Source organism: Silurus aristotelis, assembly GCF_946808225.1.
Source record: "Silurus aristotelis genome assembly, chromosome: 24".
Taxonomy (NCBI): Eukaryota; Metazoa; Chordata; class Actinopteri; order Siluriformes; family Siluridae; genus Silurus; species Silurus aristotelis.
In genome coordinates this window covers 9,152,906-9,180,373 of record NC_139597.1, presented here as the reverse complement: position 1 = coordinate 9,180,373, position 27,468 = coordinate 9,152,906, and the positions used below count along the sequence as shown (strand labels likewise).

The 27,468-nt window shown below is 36.4% G+C and overlaps 1 protein-coding gene across 2 annotated transcripts; it reads left to right on the top strand.

Annotated features, from left to right (window-relative positions):
- On the top strand, positions 1 to 25,198 carry mdfic (MyoD family inhibitor domain containing). Of its 2 annotated transcripts, none has more exons than XM_083528234.1 (5): positions 1 to 315; positions 582 to 748; positions 3,387 to 3,521; positions 17,960 to 18,223; positions 21,369 to 25,198. In XM_083528234.1, the coding sequence occupies exons 2-5, from the start codon at positions 658 to 660 to the stop codon at positions 21,626 to 21,628; spliced, it is 750 nt and encodes a 249-aa protein (XP_083384360.1). In that variant the 5' UTR covers positions 1 to 315; positions 582 to 657; the 3' UTR covers positions 21,629 to 25,198. The 2 variants fall into 2 exon arrangements, with proteins under 2 accessions (XP_083384360.1, XP_083384361.1); XM_083528235.1 differs by having other exon boundaries at positions 9 to 190.
- Positions 25,199 to 27,468: the final 2,270 nt, after the last annotated feature.

Below are 27,468 nucleotides of genomic sequence, written 5' to 3'. Positions count from 1 at the left end.
CAGGCGGGCGCGCGCGTGCGCGCGGGCTCTAGCTGTGTGCAGCTGGCCGAGCGCGCGGAATCCGGATATGATGAAAACGTTTCAGTTCGAGTTTTCTTCAGATTCACTCACGACTCCGAGTCGCTTCAAAACTTCGCTGCTAGCCGGAAATGCTCTTTTCAACAGAAGTTTATTTTACCCCGAAAAGCAGGTGATTTATTTTTTTTATTTTTTTCCTTTGAAATCAGTCAGAGTTTTAACGCGGCGAGATTTGCCGGAGGATGATTAATCAGGAGGCTCCATGAACTGAAGCAGTGCAGTTGACATGTGTGAAAGGTAACATTACCTAAACCCTTGTTGTTTTATTATTTAAAAGCGCTCTCCTTGGTCAAATCTGACTTCAAACTTTAGTGCTTAACATGTCGCAAAGTGAAATTTGAGTGAGTGAACTGTTTACATGTTCAGGCAGAAGAAGGAAAGGGCTAAAAACTTTCCACTTGAGTTTAACGACATCTTGCCGGCTGACGTCACTTTTCTCCTCAGAAAGCAGGGGATTTGTAGCTCGGGTTTTATCTTCGGGCTTTTGCGTTTTTTTCTGACAGGGTCGACGGCTGACACAAACGGTTGGCAGTGTGTTTGTTTCGGGTGTGTACCGTATCTCCACAAGAGGTCTGGCTCATGTCCGCGGAGACAGTGTTACCTCCGGAGGGGCCTGTAGGTCCGGACAAGCGAGAGCATGAGACGAGTCTGCTGCTGGCTACCTCCCAAGGTGAGAGAGGGCTGAGTTAATGTTCCTGACAGCTATTCCATCAGCTTTTGCTTACACACGGTGTAACCGAGTTCAAAACTCATCACTGCACTTTTCACATTCATTCTGCCTTTCTACAGTATGCACTGAGAAAGCAGCAATAGGCCTTAACGTCTTGGCTGTACTGTTTACATGCACAGTGTGGCAGGTCTGTGTTTATAAATATACTGATTAAGCATTTTTGTTAAGCTCAATTGTGAAAAAAACATGTGCAAGTGAAATACTTCCAAATCTGTTGGAGGTGTAAGCAGTGTTCCTTTTCGTTATACTAAAGTACCTTCTTCCTGTACAAGATGCTTCAGAACTTCTGTTTCTAAAGAAATGTGTATATAAATATGTCATGCCAATAGTATGTGGACACCAGGCTACACCTGACCATCACAGCCATATCTGGCAATTCCTCACACTGTTTCCTCTGTAAAAAACGAATTACTTCTAGAATTAAGATTTCCTTTACACAAACTAAGGAGCTCCAACATGTTCCAGGATGCACACAGTTCGTGCATAAAACAAGATCCATTAAGGCAAGATTGATGTGAATTACCACTAAACCTTAACCTCTACCCAACTGAACACCCATGGGATGAATTGGAGCACGGGCTACACCGCAGACCTCCTAACCCTACATCAGTGATTGACCTCACTGCTCTGGTGGATGAATGATCAGAAATCCTTTTACCACACTCCAAAATGAGAAAAAGATGAGTGAACATTAGTAAAACTGCAAAGCGGACTAAATCTGGAGTGAGATTTTCACCCAGCACATATGGATGTGATGTTCAGGTCTGCATATGTAGAGACTATAAGTCTGCATAAGTGAGGTTATACTGTACATGCAGTCTTTTTGAATGTTGAATATGGGCACAACGCTTTAAACTGATAATCAAATGCCTTAAAACAGTACAGTGCTTATAATACATCTTTAGAAATGGGCAGATCCTCCGTCTTGTGCTGCCTTGTAGCTGTGCTAGGGTTATCACAGGTTAGCAAAAGTTGGTTAGTCGGCTGATATTGATTTACCCTCCTGTTTAATGACAGATGTTTTCCATTTCAGATGAAACACTCTGTGATTCTTTACACACATGGAAGTGCTCTTAAAATGCTTTGACACACTCTCTAAAATAGGGAGATAGGCAGTATATAAGATAAATAATGTTCAGATTTTCTGGCAACTTTAACTGTTCTCTCTCTCTCTCTCTCTCTCTCTCTCTCTCTCTCTCTCTCTCTCTCTCTCTCTCTCTCTCTCTCTCTCTCGCCACCATACCTTCCTTAATGGGTGGTTCCAATAAGAATGGTAATATTTTTTATTATTTTATGAACTCGAGGCTTGAGAGAGTGTTTCTTAACAGGACCACCAGCAATTATAGTTTTTAATTAACTTTTTAGTTGCTGGTGAGATGTTCACAAAAACAAAAATAAGCCTTGTCTCATTTTTTTTGGGCACTGAAGCGTTAACCAGACTATTTATACAAAGCATCATTACAGTACTGTCAAAAATAGCAAAGTAGGACAAAGTAAGCAATCACCAGCTTTGCCTGCAAATGGATAATCAGGAGACCTTGAAAGCCTCACAGTTAACACTGGATTTCCCTTTTAGGTGCAGAGAGTAGAACAATTCATTTTAAACTGTAATCACTAAATACCGTGATGCATTACACGTTGGGCATACTGGAAGTGTGCATCGATTCATGAAGTCATTGTCTGTATAAAGGCTTTCCATAAATCAGCCCTGGGCTCTGGTAACACTGTATTCATCTCTGAATATGAAGCTACTTCAGCATGTCAGCCATTTGGTGTTGATGGTCCAGGAAAGTAGTTCTGCTGACTCATATTGCATTTTTCTCACTGAAAGCTTACACAGTTCCATATCCCAAGTTCAAGAGAAACATACAGTACTGTATATACTGCATTTTTGATATGTAAATTTAAACAAATAATAGATGTCTTTTCTTCAGAAGACTGACATTTTAATTTATTGTGATCTTACTTTTATTTCAGTGAACATTTATTCATGATAATTAGCCCTTTCTCTTTTATAGTTTTAGTATTAAAGTAATTATATATATTTTTTGTAATGAATCAGATATGCAGTTGTACAAAGTAATGAAGCACTAATGACTAAAAGGAAGACGCAGCACAAAAAAAAAAGGCCGTTTATAATTTAAAAGTTTTTTTATCCAGTTTTCTGTCAATGGCCTGCTCTTTACACCAGTATATAAAATGTAAAAGTAACCTGTTTCTTTTATAAAAAGAAGTATATAGTATATAGTCAACATTTTGCTGACTATATACTGTATTTTTTTTCAGTTCAGATAAATGCCTGTAAAAACCTTGGCAGGTATTGCATACCTTGGAGGAAAGTTGAGAAAATTTGATCCAGAGTTCTGGCTTGTACCTCATCACCCACACTGTTCTGCAACAACTCACTAAATAAATCCGTTTTATCTGGCAAATTAAAGATATTCTGTTATTTCTGATACAGAAGCAAACCATTCATTTTTTTCCCTATATTGGTGAACTTGTAAAGGGTGGATATATTGTATACTTAATGTGTTCTCAATTGGATTATGTCTAATGTTTTTGTGTAATTTTTTCATAGACACATGCCACACTGGTGATAACAGATTACCGGAACCCACAGAGACGAACACAACTCTGTCTTCTAGAGAACATTGTGCTGATGGGCAAGTGGGCACGAATACAGATAACCCCACCCATGCTGAACCTATACGGAGTAAGTGTTAATTTGTAGATTAAACACTGACATAGCAAATGGAGTGCAAAACTCTTTCCTTCCTTCATTCAGTTAATCATTTAATTAATTATTTATTTATTTGAAGCTAGAAACTGTAGGCAATATGATGGTGGAAAGTGTTGTATTTGAGCTCTTATTATAGCCTATGTACAGTTGAGTGGTAGAGAAACTGTTTCACACTTGAAAGAAAGGTGAAGGGGTATTTCCCACAGATTTGGTCGTAAGTAAGTAAATATATGGGAAAAAATAGAGCTCAATAGATATAACAGTAATAGTAATAACTTAACAAAGACTTTGTGACACTGTTTATTGTGATCTTGTTTATTATGCTGTCATGTTGCACTGCCCAAAAGCAAATTGAAGCAACCTGTGGATGTTTTCTGGCTGGTGGTAAATGTGAAGGTTGATGCCATTACAAATTATGCTAATTGCTAAAACAGTTTAGCCTGAAATGTGGTTGTCTCTGCCAGGTGGTTACAACTTTATTTTTAAATAATTAGCAAAGATCCCAAGTCATGCCATGTATTAAGTACTGTACAAACCCTTTGTCCAACAAAAATGTATCACTTTTATTAAACTTTGTGTTTTTGCCACACCCATTTTATGCAGTGAGCTAAATTGATCATGTAGGTTAAAATTATTTGCTTTAAAAAGAGCACAAGACTGCTATTCAGCTGTATACTAAATAATAAGAGCAACAAAGACATGAACATTAACCTGAATATGCTCTAGCTCTTCTCTGCACTTTTTGAATCAATCACGTTTCAGCTCCTTGATCACCCTTCAGATTCATCTGTCAAGGATTTTGGTCACCTGGTGTCTGACAGTATTAACGTACCACAATGTGGGTTTAAAGAAAGGTTCACCCCAGAGAAGCAAACACATTTTATATATTGCCAAGCTTTAAGAGTTTTAGGATCCAACGTGTAAATAGTGTTGCTGCTTTACTGTCCTCTAATAGCTGGCTGCGGAAGTGCAGTTTAGAAAGTACATTTAAATTTTTCTATACTGTGGAGAAAAATACAAGACTGGGATTTAAATATAAGGCACTGAGAAGACAGGAGAAAGGGGCAGACAAGACAAGGCAGAGTATAATTTGGCTGACAAAAATCTGAATCAAATACAATATTGTATTTTTATATACTGTATGAATATAGGAGCATTCTTTAAAAATCTTGCTTATTAGGTGATATCGGACACCTTTATTTTGCATTGGGTTACACCCTGAAAAGACTCTGAGGTGAGAAGATTTCATTTTAAAGCCTGTTTAATTTATTAACTATTAGAATTATAGCCTGTTTGATGTATTTATTTTTAAATATCAAAGATAAATTGATGGTTTGCCTCATTTACTTGCCTCATATGAAAGATAAGAATGCTAGATTTATAGGATGCGAACATCACTACTCAAGCGGCTTAATTTTCCTATTATTATATTGTACTTTTTCATCAAACAGTCTCTGAAGCAAACAAAATGGTGTCTTTTTTTAAATTAACTCATTAAAATTGTAATTAATTTAATAGACTAGTTATTAAACTAATAGCTATGGTGGTGTTTGATGATCTCCATTATTAAGATGCATGGACAGAGAAATATTTTTTAATCATTCACATACACAATGAGTGCAACTTTGATAAGAATTATTGTGCCATAAACTACAAAGCATGCAAGTTTGGATCTTGTGAAGAATGGATGGATAATATCCTGCATGGATATTAATGTTTCATAGCATCAATACATACTTTACTCAATCATATCACAACAACTCATTAAAGTAGTTTTAATCTTGTAAACACTGTTTGCTGACACTTATATTTGTATATTTGCTTTAGTTCTACTATTCTTGCCTGTTATCTACAGTGCTTGAGTTTGATTATGCAAATTGTTGTTGTGAATGTAGTGCTGTATGCTTTATTAGTAAGATGTTTACAAAAAGAATGGCCTGTTTTTGTTTAAACCCACGATCCTTCTACATGCAACAGTTAAGTTGGATAATGCTTGATAATTCTACATGTGGTTTCCTGGCCAAAGCCTTCTCTTTGAGAGCTGTTTGAGTAAGGAAATCCCATTGTGGTTTGGCATGGGCATTGGCTGGCCTGGATCTGGGAATCACAGCTAAGAACTTGAGCTTGATAACTTGGAAAGCTTTTTACATGTTAACGTTTTGCACATATTTTAACTGCACTTCAGTATAAACAATCCTAAAATGTTTAACCAGGGTCTGAGAGTTTCATTCATTGATCCTGAAGCATTTACAAAGTTGTATGTAAGTTTTATGCAAATAGACTCGCATCAATCGGTGTGAATGGAAAAGATGTTTAATTTCTGAATTCCCCCTGAACTGGTAGGAAATAATTATAGAACCAGATTTGAAACAGAGGTTGTGATTGGAAATTTCTCAACACTTGTTTTGAAGAGGAAAATTACAAACACACCCTCTTCCTACAGTTCCATTGTGTGGAGTGCAAAAACCCAAGTTTCATGCTGTATGCTTTGTCAGAGTGTCCTCTCTCTCTCCCCCTCTTTCTCTCTCTTTATCTCTAATCGTCATAAACATATGCAAGCACACCTTCCCACACACAAAATCATAATAGACATAACACATCAGAAACATGTGACAGTTTATCAATTTTTGCAGTTATAGTTTTCATATATAAAACTCACTTATTCACCGGATATGGCTAAGGCCATGTTTTTATTTGTGGTACATCATGCTAAAGGTAAACTTAAATTTGTTGGTGTGTATGACCACATGTATCTCACACCCCTCACATTTCAGCAATAATTTTAGTATATCTACTCAAGGGACAATACTATAGAAATGAAACTTGGATATATTTTAGATAGTCAATGTGCAGCTTGTATTGCAGTACATATTTACTGCCCTTTATTATTGTCCATTATTGTCCAAATAGCTGGCAACCAAAATGGGTACACCCTAAGTGATAACGGCTGTATGTCGTGTAACCATGCAAAGCCACATGGCCAATTTATCATGTTCATGCTTTTGTCTGCCTTTCAGGACCATACAAACTTGTGTATCTTGTATTAGAGCAGTTAAAATTTGGTGCTTTGAGTACAATTCTCTCATACTGACCACTGGATGTTCAACATGGCACCTCATGGCAAAGACTCTCTGAGGATTTGAGAATTAAAATTGTTGCTCTCCACAAAGATTCCGAGGCAGAAGGAAGATCAGTAACACCCTGAAATTGAGTTACAGTACAGTGGCCAGGGTCATACAGAGGCTTTCCAAAACAGGTTCTACTTGGAAAAGGCCTCACAAGGGTCGATCAAAGAAGTTGAGTCCTCGTGCTGTGCGTCAGGTGCAGAAGCTGCTTCAAAAAACAGACGCATGAGTGCTGCAGCATTGCTTTAGAGATTGTAGAAGCGTAAAGTCCGCTCGTCCGTGCTCAGACCATACACCACACACTGCAGCAAGTCGGTTTGCATGGCCGACGTCCCAGAAGGAATCCACTTCTGAAGCTGGCTCACAAGAAAGCCCACAAACAGCTTGCTGAAGACAACTTTTCCAAGAGCATGAATTGCTGGAACCATGTACCGTAATGTCCGGACTATAAAGCGCACCCTTGTAAACAAATATTTTTATTTTTAACATAAATAAGCCGCACCTTGTGTATAAGCCGCAGGTCTACACTGAAACTAATGAACTTTACACAGGCTTTACCGAAAGACGGTGTTTGTAACATGGTGTAACGGATAAAATATGTTGTGGCTCCTTTAAGAGCAGAGCACCATTTTGGAAAAAGCACGTCACTGCATTCTGCCGGTATTACTGCGCGTGTGTGCGTTTGTGACTGAGGATTATTGCTCATTATTTTCTGATGCTCATTTCTAAGTTTCTTTGACTAACCCATAACACTGTTGCCAAGAAAAATAAAAAAGCATGCGTTTTGGAAACCTGTCTGTGCTTATATGATTTCTGTTGCAACTGGAGTTACTCTCCCTTCACCCAGACTCAACGCGTTACAACGGCTTGTATCTAAACAGTAGCCGACCAAGAAAGTCATTGTTTACTGTCTTCCTCCTTCCTTTCACAACTAAGTTTTTTTGGCATCGTTGTGCGTTTAAAAATCAACACCGGTGGAAGTTTTTCTCCCGATGCCGTGCTGCTGAGAACACAGATGAGGTGCGTTTTTTTTATTTTTCGTTTCCGTTCGGAAATTTCATTGGTCTAATGTTATGGGGTTCAGTTTTTTAAGTAAAAAAATAAATAAAAAAAAGTAGCGGCTTATAGTCTAAATGCGGTACTGTGGTCTGATTAGACCAATATAGACGATTGTTTGGCTCAGATGGTATCCAGCATGTGTGGCGATGTCCTGGTGAGGATTAACAAGAAAATTGTGCATGGTGGTGGTAGCATCATGGTCTGGGAGTGCTTTCATGGTCTGGGAGTGCTTCTGGGATTGAGAAGCTGCAGTTCATTAAGAGAAACATGGATTCCAACATGTACTGTGACATTCAGACGCAGAACATGATGCCCTCCCATCAGATACTGGGCTGAACGGCAGTTTTCCAACATAACAATATCAAAAACACTCTGTCAAGATAATTAAGGCAGTGCCAGATAACAATGGTGCTCACACAAAATATTAGGGCTGCAGCAACTAATCAATAATAATAGATAATGAAAATGTCAACGATGCCGTTATTGATTAGCTGGGCTGCTCAGGTTACGGGTTAGCATGACGGCAAGATAACAGCCGCTTGCGAAATGGTGGAGAGTACAGGTCAAACGGCAGCAGGAAAAAGTATGTCCCAAGTCATCCAAGACATGGGAGCATTTTATAATAAACGCAACAAAGAACACTCTAACCTGCAAGTTATGCAAAGCGGAGCGTGTGTAGCATGAAAGTACCACAGTAATGCACGAGCACATGAAAAGAAAACACACTGGTGTCACGGATAAAGGCGGCACATCATGTGTAATGGTTTCATTGAGTGCTTTTGTGTATACTGGCATTTGTTCACCAATGCATATTATTTCCTTTTTATTTTTATTTTTTTATCAAGCCTTTTCGCTTGCTGCTGTTTTTCCGTTCCAATATCTTTTTATAGCATCTGTCTATTACAACACTTAACTTGTCTGTTTTCAAACATGATCTAGTGCAGCTTTACCACGTTCAAATGCTTGTTTTCAATGATTGCATAATTTATCCATATCATTTAATTATTATACAAAATTTAATTATATATTATAGGTGCTTATATCTTTACAAATTAAAAAAATGTCTGTCTATTTTTAACCAATTGTCAAAACAATGTAATATTTGTTGTTATTTGATTTTTTTTTTAAACCAATTTGCCATCTGCAATTATCATTAAAAACAATACAAATGTTGATTAACACAAATTGCTTCACCTTGCATACTCAAATGCTGTATTATTTTTTTTTTACAGAGAGAAACAACCCAGCATGAGTAAATTTGTTCAAAGGATTAACCCCCCATGCACTCCTCAACAAGCAGCTACTATAAGCGTTATAAAATGTCAAAATTAAAAATAGTTAACCTCAATATGTGGCGTTTGCATTTTTTTAACTATACTTTATGCATAAATACCCTGCATTAGGGTTTATATAGTTATAATAAGCTAAACACTTAATTAAATTAAAAAATTTTTTTTAATCCGATTAAACCGAAAATAATTGTCAAATAATCGTTAGTTGTAGCCCTACAAAATAACAACACAGAATATTGACTTTGGACACAGAATTTACATTTTCACTTAGGGTGTACTCGCTTTTGGCAGGTATTTAGACAGTAATGGCTGGTGGTTATTTTGGTTAATGTTTATTTTTAGATGACAGTAAATCTGTACTGCTATACAAGCTGCACATACTACTCTAAAATATATAAAATTAAATTTCTACAGTATTGTCCCTTGAGAACTTATAATTAAATGGCTGCTAAAGTGTGTTGTGTATGTGTGGAGATATATATATATATATATATATATATATATATATATATATATATATATATATATATATATATATACAAATTATTTTGATTTAATAAAATTGAGTAAATATTTTACATTCAAATTTTACCTGTTTTTATTTCAGCCTACTTTTTCACATGTTTTTATTTCTTCCAGCCTTCATTCATTTACTCCCCTGATATGTGGAATCGTTAGGGATTTCTCCTTTTATGAGAAATTCTTCCTGGTTAGTGGATAGCGCTATGGATTCTTTAGCGTTTTCATGCATGCACAAAACAAATCTTATTTCTGGTACGTGAGTAGCCACAGTGACACTGCGCTAAAAAATATTTCATTAGTGTCTTTTTTTTTTTTATACCCCTGGCATTGCTGTGTATGTTTTCAAGTATAATTATAAAAATAAAAATAAATTGGCTCAAAGTGCAAGTCGGATAATAAATAAACAAACAAAATTTTGCAAACTTACAAAAAATGTTAGGTATGACTACCATTACACCCATAATATAAATATAAATATCTCTCCTCAAGAATTGTGATAAAGTTCTTCAATTCTAACTTTGTATTATTATCTGTTTAACTGCACTTCTTCCTAAAACATGTTTATTAATAAAGCTTTCTGATTGCTATTAACCATGCAGGTTCATCAAAATGTACATTGTGAAGATGTAGTAAAGCTCAATTCTTTCTCGGAAATTGGCTTTATTATGAAACATGTGACAGACAAGTGTTCTTGTGTCCTAATATAATCTACTTCATGCAGATTGTGTGTAGGATTTGTGTTTTTCCAGGTGTTCAGAATATTGTATATCATTTATAATGAGATTAGTTACAGCTAATAATTTATGAATAGGTAAATGACTGATTTCAGTTTACAGCATTCCTGACCAGGTTAAAATGCAATTAAACAGGGAAAAAATTTGAAAAGTAATTTAATCGTTAGTTTTAAATCATGGTGTAAATTTATTTCAATTCCCAAAACTACACAGAATTGACACTTTTCAGTTGTTAAATACCATTTTTAACAATTAATTGTTAAATTTATCATTTTGTTGATGTATTGATTTTTTTTTTTGATGTGTTGGATTTTTTCCCCTTATGTAATGTTGTTTTTTCTTTTTTTCTTTTATTATAAAAAAATTTTTTTTTCACTTCACATTTAGACTTTCGAATAAGCTTCGAATTACACTGGGGGAAAAAACGGAATTGCGAGAAAAATTAAAAGTTGAATTAGCAAAATGTGGCAGAAACGGGCTTCCATATGCTTGCATTCGTATTACTCGCGGAATAGTTTCAGGCCTAATTAAAAAAACAACAAAAAAAACATCAAATAATATAGCAGCATATGTTTCCTTGATCCTGCATATTCTAATCGCTTTAGTTTTAAAGAATGGCTTAATATCGTTCACGCTACACAGAATGCTAATTTTGTCTGATCACATGCCTCCAACGTAAGGGCCCATTAGAACAGAAGGCTAATTTTCAAGTGATTACTTCGCAGTGGGTCATGAAATCAAAGCGGTATAAATAGGGTGAAATGCTAGAACAGAGGTTGATTAAAATAGCCATTGTGATTCTACCTCTGTGATAATTATTTCCTCATTGTCTTGGGTGTAGATACAATTCATATGGAAAATTTCAAGCATTTTAATTAGCATTCTGTCAATGCCTAAGCCTTCCAAAGAATTTCAGCATGTTGGATTTAGTCCAATTATCTCATTCATGCATCCATTTCTTTCCAAGTAATCAAAGTGTGTTTGACTTTTCTCAACTTTACAATGCCATTATGTCAATATATTCTGTGCAGAAACAAAATAAGGAACCTCAGCCTTCTTAAACAAGGTAAGCTCATTGTGAAAGGGAAGTTTACTTATGGAAATATGAGGTGTGTGTGTGTGTGTGTGTGTGTGTCCACTGTGGTTTTTGCATTCTATAAAAAAGCTAGTATTTTGTGTGAGGACTGAGAGTTACTTTACAGCCACACAGAACACGGCCTGCCTTAGAATCAACCAAAGCAAGAATTGGTGCCTTTCAGTGAGAGGGGGGGGCCTTCAAATGATAGTAGAGCAGGGGGATTACTGGCCTTCTAACAGGGTTTTGGCTTCAACATTAAGGTTAAACCCCTTTTCTATTACAGAGATCTCTGGTGATGTGGCCCCCACTGGCCCTGCATGTTTGCAGGTTCACTGGCTCCGTAGAAGGTCATTCCGTCAGGCCTCTGATCACTCAGGAGTGACCAGGGAGCCGAAGTGCACACAGCGCTAAAATCGATACAGCCGTCTCCTGTTAAAAAGCCACTCAGACACACAAGCTCCTCTGTCCTTTAACCTGATTTTTAGGCTTAAGGTCTTGATTGGCACCCTAAAGCCAGAGCTCACTGACCCACAGCTGTCATATTAGTCCTGTCAATGTTAGAGATTGATACAGAGCAAATAAAGGAACCATGTCGATAGGTGGTTTTTTTTATTTTTATGAACTGTCCAGTCTCTAGTGGACTGGGGAGAAGTGCTTCTTTCCCAGATCCCATGCTTTTTCCTGGCTACTGATACAAAACTCATCATTCTTGTGTCTGTTTGTAAAGCTGATGTATAACACTGTTGGACTCTGGCTAGTTTGTTTTTGGTGAGCCCACAGCCCTGGACAACTTTTTTTTTTTTTTTTTTTTGGGAAGCTTGTTGGAATTTGTGAGTCATCTGTGTAACTGAAACTGAAAATACCTCTCTCCTTCCATCTTGCCCCTTTCGCCACTGTTTTGCTGGGTTTGTGTTTGGAGTTGTTCTGGAGGCTGGGTGGAGTGCATTGGTGCTGGCAGCTGCCACAGCAGCCTGGGCTGAGGCACGTCATAACTGATCTTTCGAGAAAATGTGGTAGCTGTGTAAAAGGACTAAATCTGTACAAGATGTGCATTTTACAGCTGCACTTGTGGTAAAGTTTTGCAATTACTGCATTCCACTATTTTCCCAGAATACACCCAGATTGTAAGAAAAAAGCCTGAGTTTATATAGGTAACAGAAAAACTAAAAAAAACAAAAAAAGGAGAAAACCCTGAGTACATTTTATTTTCCCAGTGTGTTATTTGGGTCTCTTTATTTTGCATTGTGATGATGATGGCACAATAAAAAAGAGACTTCAGAGACTGCATTCAGACTTGAAAACTGAAAATAATTTGTTATTTGACACAAATTGTCACTCACTGAATGAGTTAATGATTTCTATAGCAGTCAGACATGTTAATCGCAGTAAATACAATTTTGAAATCAAAGAATGATTGATGATTGCCTCTGCTTTCCCTGGAGCTGCGAAAGATTTCTTCCACAAGAATCCCCACTCTTGTCTTTTCAAGTTGCCTTCTCCACTATAAAATGTAATTAAGCAGAACAAGGTCCGAAGGGGCTATTTTTTTTTCCCACTCAATCAGCAGCCAAATTACCAAATTTGAAATTAGTAAATCCCAGATGCCTGGCTTTCCTCATCGTTATTAAAGGAGGAGGCAGGCAGGGGCAGAAACAGTGGGTGAGTGTGAATGAGGGTGATTTCGAATATCAGACAGTTGTCAAGTGTCAAGTTTATACAGGAGGTGTGTGTAGAACCTTTACATTATTGTCATTTCTACAGTTTATTTGAGGGAATAAATTTGCATGACTTACAGAATAGAAATGTAGTATTACTGAACAATTAAGTAATATGGCCCGTTATGGCTGTGTTTGGTCCCCTGGTGGTCTAGTGGTTAAGATGCAGCGCTCCCACCGCTGCGACCCGGGTTCGATTCCTGGTCAGGGAACCATCCCCAGCCACTCTTAGTGCCGGTCCCAAGCCCGGATAAATTGGGGAGGGTTGCGTTAGGAAGGGCATCCAGCGTAAAACATGTGCCAAATCAAACGTGCGGAGGATCCGCTGTGGCGACCCCTAACAGGAGAAGCCGAAAAGAAAGTTTTTTTTATGGCTGTGTTTCATTTTTAGCTTCGAGTGGGGGGGAGAAATAAGATAATGTGTATAGATGCATGAAATTGTCAAGCAATATAAGAAATTGTATATCTTAGTAATTATTTCGTTTTTCTTTCAGTGGTGCTATGCAAATGCTTTATACTCTATTTGGATTATTTTTGAGTCAGAGTAGGTCAAGGCAGAAGTAGATAGTGTTTGTGTGGTAGTGAGATCTAAAGGTCTGTATGTGGGAATGCATTCCTTTTTTTTATTTCAATCCCATTTATTCCTAAAGGAATTTTGATTTCTAAAATATTCATGCATTTATTTTTGTTCATCCTTCATATTCCATAATAAAGAAATTAAGTTATATTTCCTGTAATGTTACCTATTTGGCTATGAGTTAATAAAGAATATATAAGTAATTTACATAAAAGCAAACCCTTGTTTGAGTTCTAAATATAGAAGTGAAATATATGACATATATATATATATATATATATATATATATATATATATATATATATATATATAGATATAGATATATATATATATATATATATATATATAGATATAGATATATATATATATAGATATAGATATAGATATAGATATAGATCCCAGATTATACACACCAGGCACAGTACATGTGCTTGAATGTCCACAATTCTTTCATTTAGGTTTTCATTGTCCCATGAGCTTCATATCTGACCTCCCTCTTGCCTGCAGGAGAACTGTCCCCTGTCATGAATTGCTGGACTTCTGTATTACCCCAGTCCCAATGCACACCTCCAGTGTGATCACTATTTTTTTAAACTAGTAAAGAAAGTTCTTGCTATGAGTTGGAAGGTCAGCTCATGTGTGGGGTTTGAATTGTTAGTAATAATGTACATTTTATATATATTTATTTATTTTTTTACATAATCTTGTTGTTTTTGTGTTATATGTATGGGTATGAAATATATAGTTTCTAATGAGAAGAATATCCCTTTGAATAGAAAGGAGCATGAGCAAGTGTGTTTGTTTGGAAGAAAAAATGCCACCTCAGGCTGTGTATTTTTTTTTTTTTATTTTTTTTTTTTGAAGACAGAATCCTGGCTAGTAAGTTACTGCATATTTTCTAAAGGAGACATTCAGTCTGGGGGCAGACACAGGAGGATAAATTAAATATTTTTATTTGGATATATTATGAAACTGAGATGACAGGAGAATATAAATAAATAATTTTGGATGAGTTTATCCTAATATACGTCTCTCCCTTTAGACAGGACAAAACTTTTTGAAGGGACTATACATATATACATTACCTATATGTACACTAATTATATACATCATGTAAAATTATTTGAATTAAAAAACTACAGTAAAATCACTGCAGCACTGTTTATTTTTTTCCCCATGTTAAGTCATTATAACTTAATATTTCTAGCTATTTAGAAATGATTAATGCGTCTCTCTGTTATTTAGCTGGATGACTCAACAGAGGTCTGAAATGAATTATTGGATCTTACAGCTGGTGCACATTTCTATAAACAAATCTTTATTTCACTAAACAAAACCAAATACACAATATACTGCTAAATAAGCGGTGAAATGCAGAAGTCTAACTTTTTTTTTTTCTATTTGTGATTCAGCTTCCCACTGATAGTAGTGTAAATGTGTGGGTGTACCTGGCTTTCCTTACCTCTGTGTTTTTTTTTTTGGGGGGGGGGGTTTCTTTAAATATTTAACCCAGTCTTGTTTATGCTGCACCTATGATATTCATACATATTCGTTCTTGGGAGGTCTGTGATGCTCTGGCTCTGGGTCTTTGGGGTACAATTTGAAATTCTTCCAATGGAGCTATTTTCCCGAGACACAAAAAAAACGATAGTGTTTATCCACAGTTTTACATAGAGAGCGCCGCAGCAGCGATGCCGCTTCACTCCGGGCTCCTTCTGCATGGTCCCTGTGTGGGGTATTCGCCGAACACATGGTGACAAATGGCAATTATATTTGTGTGTTCTTCATGAATCCATCAAACATTGGCCTTTTAAAAATTCTCCCAAGATATTTCAGCCTGTCAGATGCAGGGAACCAAATTGGGATGCTGCTTAGACAGTCAAGAAGCACTCACCCCCAGTTTGCCTGTGATGTGTTTGACAGAGTGAGTAGAGGAATACCATGTATTATTCAACTACAAATGTACACTCTCAACAGTTGTTGATGTGTTGAAAACTGAGCAGTTAGAAGTCCAATTTAAGCCAACCCCCCCCCCCCCCCCTCAATTCTGATCATGGTGTTTTAATGCAACTTGTATACAACAGCCCTTGGGATAATAAATTTTTTTTTTTCTGGTTAGTTGCATCTGTTTGGATCTCTACTATGATGAGCTTGAAGCATTATTCATAGTTCATATTGATTATCCATGAATTTGGCTTTCCACCTTAAATTTGAATGTTTTTATATATATATATATATATATATATATATATATATATAATTAATTATACACACATTTTTTACTGAATTACTGAACTTGCGTATAACCTGTTCGTCAGCTGAGAATTTGAAATGTACCCTAAAACAGTCATTCCTGTATAACAGTGGTCCCCCAACCCCCGGGCGGGTCAATTGGTACCAGGCCGCACAGAACGAATACATAACTTAAATTGTTTCCGTTTTATTTATTATCTGATTCTGAATGATGTTTTATTTTTAGAAATTGCCGGCTTCTCTCCACCACATCTGTCTATAACTCACTTTTGATGCTTGCCTTGGTCACATGTCTTACCTACATCCACTACCTTCTTAAAGGGGCTCCGGCCAGTAACGCACAAAACATTACTGCTAAATTGAAACCCCCAAGCCAGCAAAATGAACAAAAAAAACAACACAATGGATTCACGTTTATTATTATATATAGAAAATAACAGTTTTTATGCCGGTCATATCATTTTATTTTGTTGTATTTATCCGCCACACCTTAATGGTCGGTCCGTGAAAATATTGTCTGGCATTAATCTGGTCCGTGGCTCAAAAAAGGTTGGGGACCGCTGGTGTAATCTGAAGAATTTCTTGTTGTGTCTTTAGTTTGACTCTGTGTTGTATCTGTTCCATTTTTTTAGATGCAGACATAATTTTTGTCTGATTCTGTTCTGAATTCATCAACACTTGTAAAGTCATCAAATTTGACCAGCAGCTGCATGAAATAATAGCCATGACCTTATTGTGCATGTTTGGTGTTGGACATATCTCTTGTTTAGGAGAACATGCAAGTAGATTGGCTAGAGGATGAAGATCCAGGCTCTGCCTGTGTTTAATTGCATTGTTTTACATTTGCATTCTTGTCCGAGATCTCCCTCGGTGATGTGTTGTTAAAAAGCAGTGGGCTGCATTTTTTCCGCCTCTTGTTAACTGTAATTGCACTTGTTGGTGTTCTGATGAGGGGGAAAAAAAGACAAGAAAAAAAAGCTGTTCTCTTGCTGACTTCATTGAAAAGTTCAGTCGTTTTGCAAATCAATGCTTAAGTTGCAAGCTGTCGAAAAAGTTGGATTATGATTACTGTTGTATAGACTTGCATAAAGAAAATGCAAAGTGAAACTGAAGAATGTACAGGAGCAAAGAAAGATGAATAATTCAGAGCTCAATAAGTGTCTAAGGTGTGACTCCTTCTCTGATACAGATGGTGAGGAAGGCTGCTTTCCCAGTAGAGTTAATACACAGGAGAATGCCATTGCTTCTTTTTTCTCAGGTAGATCAGTTCATCCCAGCACCTTCTCAAGCCTGTAACATGTGAAGAATGTGAGTGAATGTACATCATGGCAGCGTGGACCTTATTATGAGCAAAGATGACATGAAAGTCAAATTCTTAGTCGGTGAAGGCTGCTGTTCTGGATGGACAGACCTCTGATAATGGATCACAGCAGGTGTTTTTTTTTTTTCCATCCTTACAAATCCAAAACCTACATGGCTTTTAATTTTTTCTTGATGCAAGCCTAATGTACTGGTTCAGTGTTGAAGTAACTGCATTTTACAAACAGGCTACATCACCCAAACACTAACTTTAGATAGATAAGACTCGCCTGTGGCTATAGGCTGGCATTTTACCCCCCTGTTTTAAATTTTTTTATTTTATTATTTTTTTAAGGAACACATGCCTATTTTGATTACCACTCCCTTTTGCACCCGTGTGTGTTCTCTAAAGTATTTTCTTTTTTTAGTTTGTGTTGTGTTGAAAGATGATTCGAATATAAGATGATGTGCAATTAAATATTTTGGGTAATAATTTGATATTTTGGGGAATAATTGATGTTATTTGACACTAATCTGCGTGTAATTCTAAAGCATATAACATTTTTAGCATTGTGACTAAAACTAAATCTCTCTCTCTCTCTCTCTCTCTCTCTCTCTCTCTCTCTCTCTCTTTCTCACTCTCTCTTTTTTCTCTCTCTCTCTCTCTCTCTCTCTCTCTCTCTCTCTCTCTCTCTCTCTCTCTCTCTCTCTCTCTCTCTCTCTCTCTCTCTCTCTCTTCAAATCCGTGTGTGTGCAGCCCAGCCTCAGCCCAGTGATGGAGAGGCCACACGACTGCACAATGGCCTCCACCCAGGCATGAGCAATGGCCACAGAACTCCACCAGGAACCACACAGCCTGCAGCCTCTTCTGCTTCCTTTTCTGAGACGAGAAAACCTCCACCCCCTGTCTCTCAGTGCATGCAGAAAAAACTCCACTCCAGCCTGTCCGTCAACAGTGACAGCAGCAGGAGGAGCAAAGGCAGTTCCACAGGCTCCCACAAACCGGGCTCATCTCCAGAGGGTAAGCAATATCGCACGCGCGCACACACGCGCGCACACACACACACACACACACACACATTTTATAAGCTCAGTAATTTTGCATAATTATTGCTCAAACCTTTTAAGCTCTTTCCTTCTCTTTGGTCTTGCAAACAAAGCCACAAATATAATCACTATTTTTGATGAATTTAGTCATCAAAATTCAATTTTTTATAATTATCTCCGTAGATGTTTTTATTATTATTATTTGGTGGATATGTATCATTGCTAAAATTGTGCAAGGTCTTTGATCATTCAAAAAGCAGCTTGCACCTTGTCAGGTTTGATGATGATTTGAATGCTGTAATGAAGGCGCTCACCAGTGCATTAGTAATGGTCACCAAGGTGCGACCTTTTAACAAGGCTATGGAGAGTAGGGGGTCTACCATATGTCAGCTCCACCTCTGCATGGGCTCTCATTCTCCTCTCTCACAGTGTCCTCTCATTAAGATCTGCTCTGTGGCTCGCCAACACACACCTCTGCCCATTTCAGCTCGTCGCACACATGCACAGAGACAGTACTGTCTCACACCCCCCACTTTGGCATAGTGCTCTTCCATGCTGCCCTTTATACTAACATTTAGAATGAAGCAGATGTCCATTGTGTAGTTACATGGTATGTTCGTTTGGGGGGGTTTAATAACAGAAATTTTGTGTAACTTCAAAACATGCATAGATTTCTGTTTTCTTAAAAAATAAAGTTGCAACATGCTTATCAATGTTAAAGTTCAGTTATGGTAGAGAAAGAATGTGGCATAGATTTTGTGTCCCTATTGATTTGACCGAATTGTCTGTTTTAATAGCATCATGCCATCAACTTGTTAATTGGTAAGAAAGGGGGGAAAAAAGCCACTTCAATAAGTCTCATTACTGCGCTTGTGTCTGTTATTTGTAGAATTGTGGTCTAAATCAATATGCTCACTCAAGTATTTATTTCCCACTGGAGAACAGCAATCTGTTGTGTTTTAATGTTTACATGGATTAACATAATCCGTTTGCATGGGAAATTAGCTACTAAACAGGTGGGAAAGCAGAAGAATAAAGCCTTAGAAGGAGGTGCTCAGGGGATTCTGCTTTTTTGCATTCTTGGCTTCCATGTCTGCCAGTTATATTAAAATGTGATAACTGCAACCTTTAATTGAGAGCTGCTTTGTTTCGTGAATCGTTTAGGACCTTGAGTTCTAGTAAGTTGTAGGCATGTGTTGTAGGCATGCACTCATTTCAGTTCTCTGGCAAATTTAATTAGGGCAGCAGAGTCCACCGAATAGCTGCTATTCAATATTTTATATTACTATAGTTATCTCTTGTCTCTACTCCTCAGTGCAGCCAAATATTTTCCCCCAGAATTTTTATAATTTTTTCAAATTGCATGTATGCTAGTTGAGTTTGCTGTGTGAAATGTAGTGAGGTCCTGAAAAATCAAATACGCACGCACGCACGCACGCACGCACATACACATACATACATACACATACATACATACATATACATATATATATATATATATATATATATATATATATATATATATATATATATATATATATATATATATATATATATATATATATATAAGCCTTACATTTTACCTACTTGACTGGGCATTATAAGTTTCTGTCTCTGCCTGTCTTTGGCTCCCCTGTCATTTGGGGTCTGAAGAATAGAAAAAAAAAAGGCTTTCTTTATTTCAATGTTCCTACACAATTCACTGTTCTGTGCCAGATCCATCTTGTTTTATGTCAGGCTGCCCCTCTTTTTGATGTTAGCCTCTGGGTTTTTCCAGATGTCTCATGCTGTTTCCTCTGAGGTGCTCAGGCTGGTTTGGGTTTCTTAAATTCTGGACTTTTTCAGCTACAGCTGACATTAAGCATAACATGTTCCTAGAAGTGATGTCAGTTTTGCAGGCCTGCTTGTCTCCTGCGTATATTACCAAGCCTCTTATTCCTTACGTTTCATAATAATCACTGCCGATTATTTTACATGCAAGGGAATGCATAAAGCACCGTTTAAAATAAATCTGTGTTAGAAACTACCAGTAGAAATCTGACATAAGGTTTGCAAACTTTGAATTGCAAACCTTGTTTAAAAAAAAAAAAAAAAAAAAAGTCAACAATCGATTTAATTTGCAAGTCTGACATATGGCAGTGTCTAAGTTTCTGAATATAATGTCTCTAACGTTTCAGAATTTTTAATGGTGCATTTTACTTTTAGTGAATCTGCATGTAAGCAGGGATATTTCCTTTTCCTATAAAATACTGATTATACAAACATGAGCATTACGGGGTCTTGAGGCTGAGCTGCTCTCTTTATTCTTCTTATGGCAGCTCCAGTCAGACTGAATAGTCTTCCTGACAGCTCACGTGAACTGATGAAAGCCATGCTCATGTACTGTTTGGAATAACAATATCAAGCCCATTTCTCGAAAATATATATTAAACCCTATTACCTGGTTCAAAGTTGGCAAAACTATGCCTAGTGAGATGTAACTGTTTAATATGCCTCTTATATTGTTTTGTTCAGAAATCAAGATGCTACTCAATGTAGAACATGTATTTCACTAAGTGAAAAACATCTGCATCTTCTATGCCATTGTAACCGCAGAAAAGCTGTGTATCTGTCATCTTAAACATCTATAATTTGAAATCATGTGCTGCTTTCTTATAAGAGGTCAGGAAAGAGGTTAAATGTTAATCAGGGATGAGAGAAACGGTAGCGTTACTGCAATTTGCCAGGGAAAATCTCGGACACTGCTAATCAGCTTTACGTGATCAAGCCTGTGCTCTTGCATGATGATAACCCCATTATTCCCAAAGCTACTAATCAGCCATAAAGTGGAATTCATTCCTTTGAATTTCTCTGATTCTTCCATCTTTCCTCCCTGCTTAGCTGGAATCCACCCTACTCTCTCTCGCACACCCACGCAGTTATTTTGTGATTCATAAGTCGGTCAAAATGTACTGAAAATGCATAATTATTTTCAATATGGATGTTTTTTTAAGGATGTAGGAGTCTGTTTGTGTTCTGTAGATTTATTATATGTTTTTGATTATTATGTATATGTGCACATTTGGTCTTACTAATATTTTTTTCTCTGTTAATTGAACTGTCTTTTCTTAACCGGTTAGTGGGAGCAGACTGTTGTGTGCACTGCATCCTAGCCTGCCTGTTCTGTGAGTTCCTCACCCTTTGCAACATGGTGGTGGCTCAGGCATCATGCGGAGCTTGCACATCAGAGGCTTGCTGCTGTTGCTGCTGCGCAGACGACCTGGGAGACGACTGCAACTGCCCCTGCGACATGGACTGCGGCATTATGGACGCCTGCTGCGAATCCTCTGACTGCCTCGAGATCTGCATGGAGTGTTGTGGCATCTGCTTTCCCACATAAAAGCCTGTTTGCCAGTGGATAGCGCATAGAGAGAGAGAGAGAGAGAGACATTCAGTGTGTGACGGCGCACACATGTGCCTGTATATTTGTATTTTGTGTTTGATAACTATGCATATATGTACAAAAAAAAAAAAATACAAGTCTGGCCTTCATCGAACAAACAGACACTTTATTGCTTTAAACAGACTCCATAAGTACTGAAGTGTTTGTGTATGTAAATATTATGACTCAGTTATTCTATTATTTGTTATAAACTTTTTTTTTACTCCCGAATTGTTGCCACCTATAAAATAATAATAATAATAATAATAATAATAATAATAATAATAAAATAATCATTACACCACACTCATTCAAAATTAATTGGGCAAAGTACATGTCTTTTCAAGCTGTAAGTAATTACTATATTTTCTCCCGAACAATATTTGGCGGGATTTTTTTTTTCTTTTCTTTGAATATTTAAAAATAATGCAAACAATTGATCATTTCTGTGGAGAAAAAGAAAATTGCTTCAGAAATTTTCTTTGACAAAGTACATGTAGTTTGACTATTATGATGTACATGTCATTTTTTCTAAAAGCAAGACAATCACTGCTTAAACAAAATGTTTCCAAGTATATAATGCAGATTTATGTAGAATCTCGGAGTATGATCGTAAATTAGTACAAGAAGAGTCGTGTGTTTAACTCAGATGTGTACAAAGGAAAAAAAACAAAACAGGCATCAGCAAAATACATTATGATGATTGGATCCATGAATTGCACTAAACACTACGATAATAAAGTCCAAACCAAGGTTGTTTACTTTACCATAGATGGGTCTCTAAACAAAATCATGAGCCAGACTATACCTGTAAATCAACACTGGAATGTTCTCAGAAACAGATTTGACCGCTGTTTAATGAGCAAACATGAAAATATAAATGAGTTTTAAGTAAAATGCATAGACGAGAGGTCTAGGATACCTTTATAAGTCTTTGACGACCTTGTTGCACATAGAGGATGATGCAATTCACCAAATAATATTTGTTTCAATAATTAAATCAATGCTACTTATTTTTAAATCTGTTCAGCATAGCATTCATTGTATGTGCCCTTCAGAATATATATTTATTTTTGCTCATTGCAATGAATAATGTCAACAATTCTGGAGAAGTCTTTTATTTGACAAGATCTGTCTTGGTGTTTTGTTTCTAACTCGGTTTAAACCATGATTGCGTGTATTACTCTAGATTATATTAGGGTAGGTTTCAAACTACTATGCTCTAAAACAACACTGTAATTTCCACAGATTCCTGACTGTCTTATGCAGTAGCGGTCAAGGCTCTGTTTTTTTTTTTTATTGGTATTCTTTTTTTTTTTTTTTTTTTTTTTTTTTTTTTTAAACTACTCAACAGCCTGTTTTTATTTTTCAGTGGTCTTTCTTTAAGCATTGTCTACTGTATCTTCATCCATTACAGGCCCCTCATTTTGTTTTTGATAGGATGGTGTAAAAAACGCTAATAATGAATTCTAAAAGTTTTTTGGGAAAAAAAAACAATGTTATTCAAAATAGGATATTCTCTGTAGACATTTATTTGTGTCAGTGTAGCTTAACAATAATGAATGCCATTTCTTTTTCATTGTTTTCATTCCTTTTTTAAATAACCAGACAGTGTTTTCCCACAAGTCTTGGTGTTCATTACTTTATACATTTTTTTTTTCAACATTTGTTAAAGTAAAAGCATAGTACGTTCTTACCTTAAATACTGGACATATTATTCAAAACTATACATTCCTGAACCAGCCTTTTTTTGAGGTTGGTTGTACATGTATTCGTTAATCTAGATGAAATGATTGATGTTTATGCTGACTGTTACGTTTTGCTGTCATAATGGCCCTCATTCATTAATGTTACTTACAGCCAAAGCTGTTTTTTTTTTTATATAAACATTTTCATTATTTATCAGTTTTATATTTTGGTGACTCAGTATGATCAGACATACATCTGGTTAGTGTGTGGGGGAAAAATGTGAGCAGTCTACTTTACATCTGCTTGATTTGTATTTACATTACTTAAATCTACATCATAAGCGATTGTAACAGTTATATATATACATATATATATATATATTTTTTTTTAATAATTTTGCATTTTTTTAATATATATAAAATAGTAGAAAAAAATGTAAATCTATTAAATAATCATATTTGTGCATCAGTGAACCTCAAACACATATACACTGTATGAATGTGATTTTGTGGACATGTGACCATAAAACTCGTATTTGCTTTTTGATTATTCCAGTCTACATTTATTCCCCAGTCTTCCCGCCACTCTTATCGGAAGGTGTTCCACTAGATTATGGAGTGTGCTTGTGGAGAACTGCTCATTCAGCCTCAATGGTGTCAGTGAAGTCAGGTACTGATGTCTGATGAGGAGGTCAGTTCATTCTAAAGGTGTTCAGTAGGTTTGAGGTCCGAGATCTATAGCAGGCTACTGCAAATCTTTCACTCCAACCGATGTAAACCATCTTCATGGAGCTCGGTTTGTGTACATGCACATTGTCACACTGGAGCAAAGCATGTAAGTGGCAAAATTTACCACTACTGCACCCGAATGCATCCTATGCAATTGTGACTCTTTGTAGCTAAAGTTTGTGGAAGAAACGTGACTGGAAAAGTCAGGTGTCCCGATACTTTAGTTCATATAGTGTAGCTAATGGGGTTTGATATAGCAGTGTAAAAATGCTGAGTGATCTGTACTCAAATAATCATTTGTTTTGATGTTCATCACTTTCCTGAATCAGATTTAATTCATAATTTTTCTGTGCACTCAAATCTGTGCTCATCTCTACATAACTATGATGAATAAGGGCCACTATGTTGCAATTGACACGTTTGGTACGTCCTGTGTTTTAGAAAATTTTTGTTTGTTTGTTTTTGTTTTTAAACTGACTCATCTCTTTCAAATATAAGATTGACTCATCTCTGTTAAATGTAAGACATTACTTGCTAAACTGCACTTTTTAAAGAGGGACAGGATTGGAATTAGAAATTAGCAATGTTTGATGCACTAAACTTTTTTAATTTTTATCTCAATGAACAAAATTCCTTTATAAAAAAGTCACCTTTTGTATTATTTTAGCTCTGAGCCACTGCTGGGTGTTAACGTGTTCAAATTATTTCTTTTTTCTTTTTTTTTCTTTGATACTTAAAACAAGCAATTATTAACCATACATTTACTATTTGTTTGGTGTGTGAAACACTTGAAATAACATAGCACTTCTTTAGCAAACTATTTTATTCTTTTTCGTTACTTTTTTTTTCTCCTGAAAATACCAAAAATTTAAATATAACAAAATGTGAAAGTTTTCATATTTACAAGCAGGGTCCCGGTAACACAGTAATGTATGTAGAAAAGAGGGTGACGATTCAGTGTACTGCATTCTCTTGGAAATCATTCTCAGTTATTTCATCCTTCTCTTCCTGTCGCCGTCTGAATTAATACTTTTATGTCTTAGAATATATGAAGCTTTGCTTTGTTTTTGTTTTTTTTGTTTTTTAGAATAAAACTGAATCTGAAACCAAACTCTATAGTCATACATGTGATACTGAACTGTAGAGTTGATTGTTTTGAACCTCTTCATTATTAGATGATAATTACCTATAATCCTGTGGAGGAACTGCCTTTACACATTATCTACATATTATTTACATTTACATTTATACCATTTGGCAGATACCATAATCCAGAATATAACTATTATATATTATAACTATTTCATTCATGGGCCTTAATCACTGAACTCCCGTAACCTTCAAATCCAAAGTTCAACACCTTAACCACTGAGTTCCCACTTCCTCTTTTTGCACTACAGGGTCAAAGCTTGTAATCCTGACCATTAGCAATCATATGCGTTTTTTCCTCATCGGGTTGCCACAAACTTGTAAGCAGTTGTAGAGGATGCGTTTAAATGTTTAATTCTTGTTAAAAAAAAAAAAAATCAGTAGAGGTCAAGATTATGATCTTTTTAGCTTGTGGTAAGTATAAATATCTCTTGGGTGTCATTTTGGCACTAAAAATCCTTTGGGTTACAGCATGGCTGCTTTATTTGCCTTTTGCTTGTCATTTGTTTTTACCCTCTTTATAAAGCTTCCCTTTTTTCTGCCCAGATACATAAGGCAATCCAGAAATATCGCTGACCTCCAATCACTATAAAAGGTTCTTGTTTTGTTCTTCCACTTGCCATTGCTTGCACCATAACAAGTACCAGTGCTTCACTCAGAAGCACAGGTCATTCTCTTTACTATATCAAATGAATCTTTAGAGACCTTCCAGTGTCCGTGTTCTCAGTAGAAATGTCAGTCACTGGCCGTAAGCACAAATTGCAGCTTATTTCACTATTCTTGCATCACAGGCAATATTTTCCTGAGTGCATTTAGCTATCAGTTAAGATTTGCTAACCCCACTTGCATAATTCCCAGAAGTAATAATCTTACTTTAACCCTTTTACTAGTAATAAAGGCTGTAAAGCTGCATGTGTTCTATGTACGTGATCATCACGTACACTATATAATGCATTGCCGCTCTCTGGATACCACTTTACATATCTGTATTTGTATTTATTATATATACAATATATACTTACGGTTCATTTAGGAACACGTACATGTACACGTTTATATAGTTATCCAATATAATCACATTGCAATCACGCAGCAGAGGTCAAGAGCTTTACGTTATTTGTGATCTCTGTTGGTGTCTGGAGGGCAAGTTTGAGGATTCCCAAAAATGATGTAGGATTTTTATGCTCAGCAGATTGAGTTTATACAGAATGGCCGGAAAACACGAGTGAGCAACAGCTCCATGGGTCAAAGAAGAAATTTCCGAATGGTTCAGGCCTCCAGGAAGGATAGGACATTACATCAAGTTTCTAATTGTTCAGAATTACAAATTTGTGCATAATTGTTGTCTAATTTCACTTGGACAGTTTTTTGTGCCTGCCTGTGATAAATGACCAGAGTTGATTCAATTTCTTGAAATTCTGGAACAAATTATAAGCCTAATTTCCTAATCGAAATTACTGTGACTTAGACCAGCTGATAACTACATGATTTACATTGTAAGACTTTGTCGTATGCGCTTCATGAGTGAATGTTCGCATGCTCTTGCATGTAAAAAAATAAAATAAAATCCTGTCCATTCATCCTATTTATTTCTATAGTGGGTGCAGGCTATTAAAAATTCAACAGTTAAAGCTTGGAAAAAGACGAGACAATTTTTACCTGTCCAGTTAAGGTGAGTCTTTTCCTACTGTAGTCTCAAATTCCTGATCTTGGCTGACAGGAGTGGAGCCGGATGTGGTCTTCTGCTGGTGTAACCATCATGTCTGAATGTTCAAAGTGGTTCAGCATTTAAAGAGCGCATACATGGTTGGTGTAGCCGTCCTGCCATTCTAACTATTCTTCTTTGACCTCTGTCACCAAGGTGTTTACAACACGATGGTGCTCACTGGGTATTTTTTGTTTTCTGACACAACTCTAAACTCTAAAACCAGTGTGTGTAAAAGTCTGCTTCTGAAACCAGCTTCTCTAACACCACAGCCATGCCATGGTCAGTCACAGGCTTTCTTTTTTCCCTGCTGTTTGATATGAACACTACCTAAAGCTCTTTGACCTGCATGTGCAGGATTTTATGCATTAATTCCATATGCCGTTCGGATAAATGCATGATAATTGCCTGATTGAGCAGTTCTTATTAAGTTGACTGTTGAGTATCTGTGATTCTGACAGTATTTAACACCATTTCCTTCCATCAGCTGTCTAAACCTAGGCTCAAGTGTCCACAAAGGAAAGAAG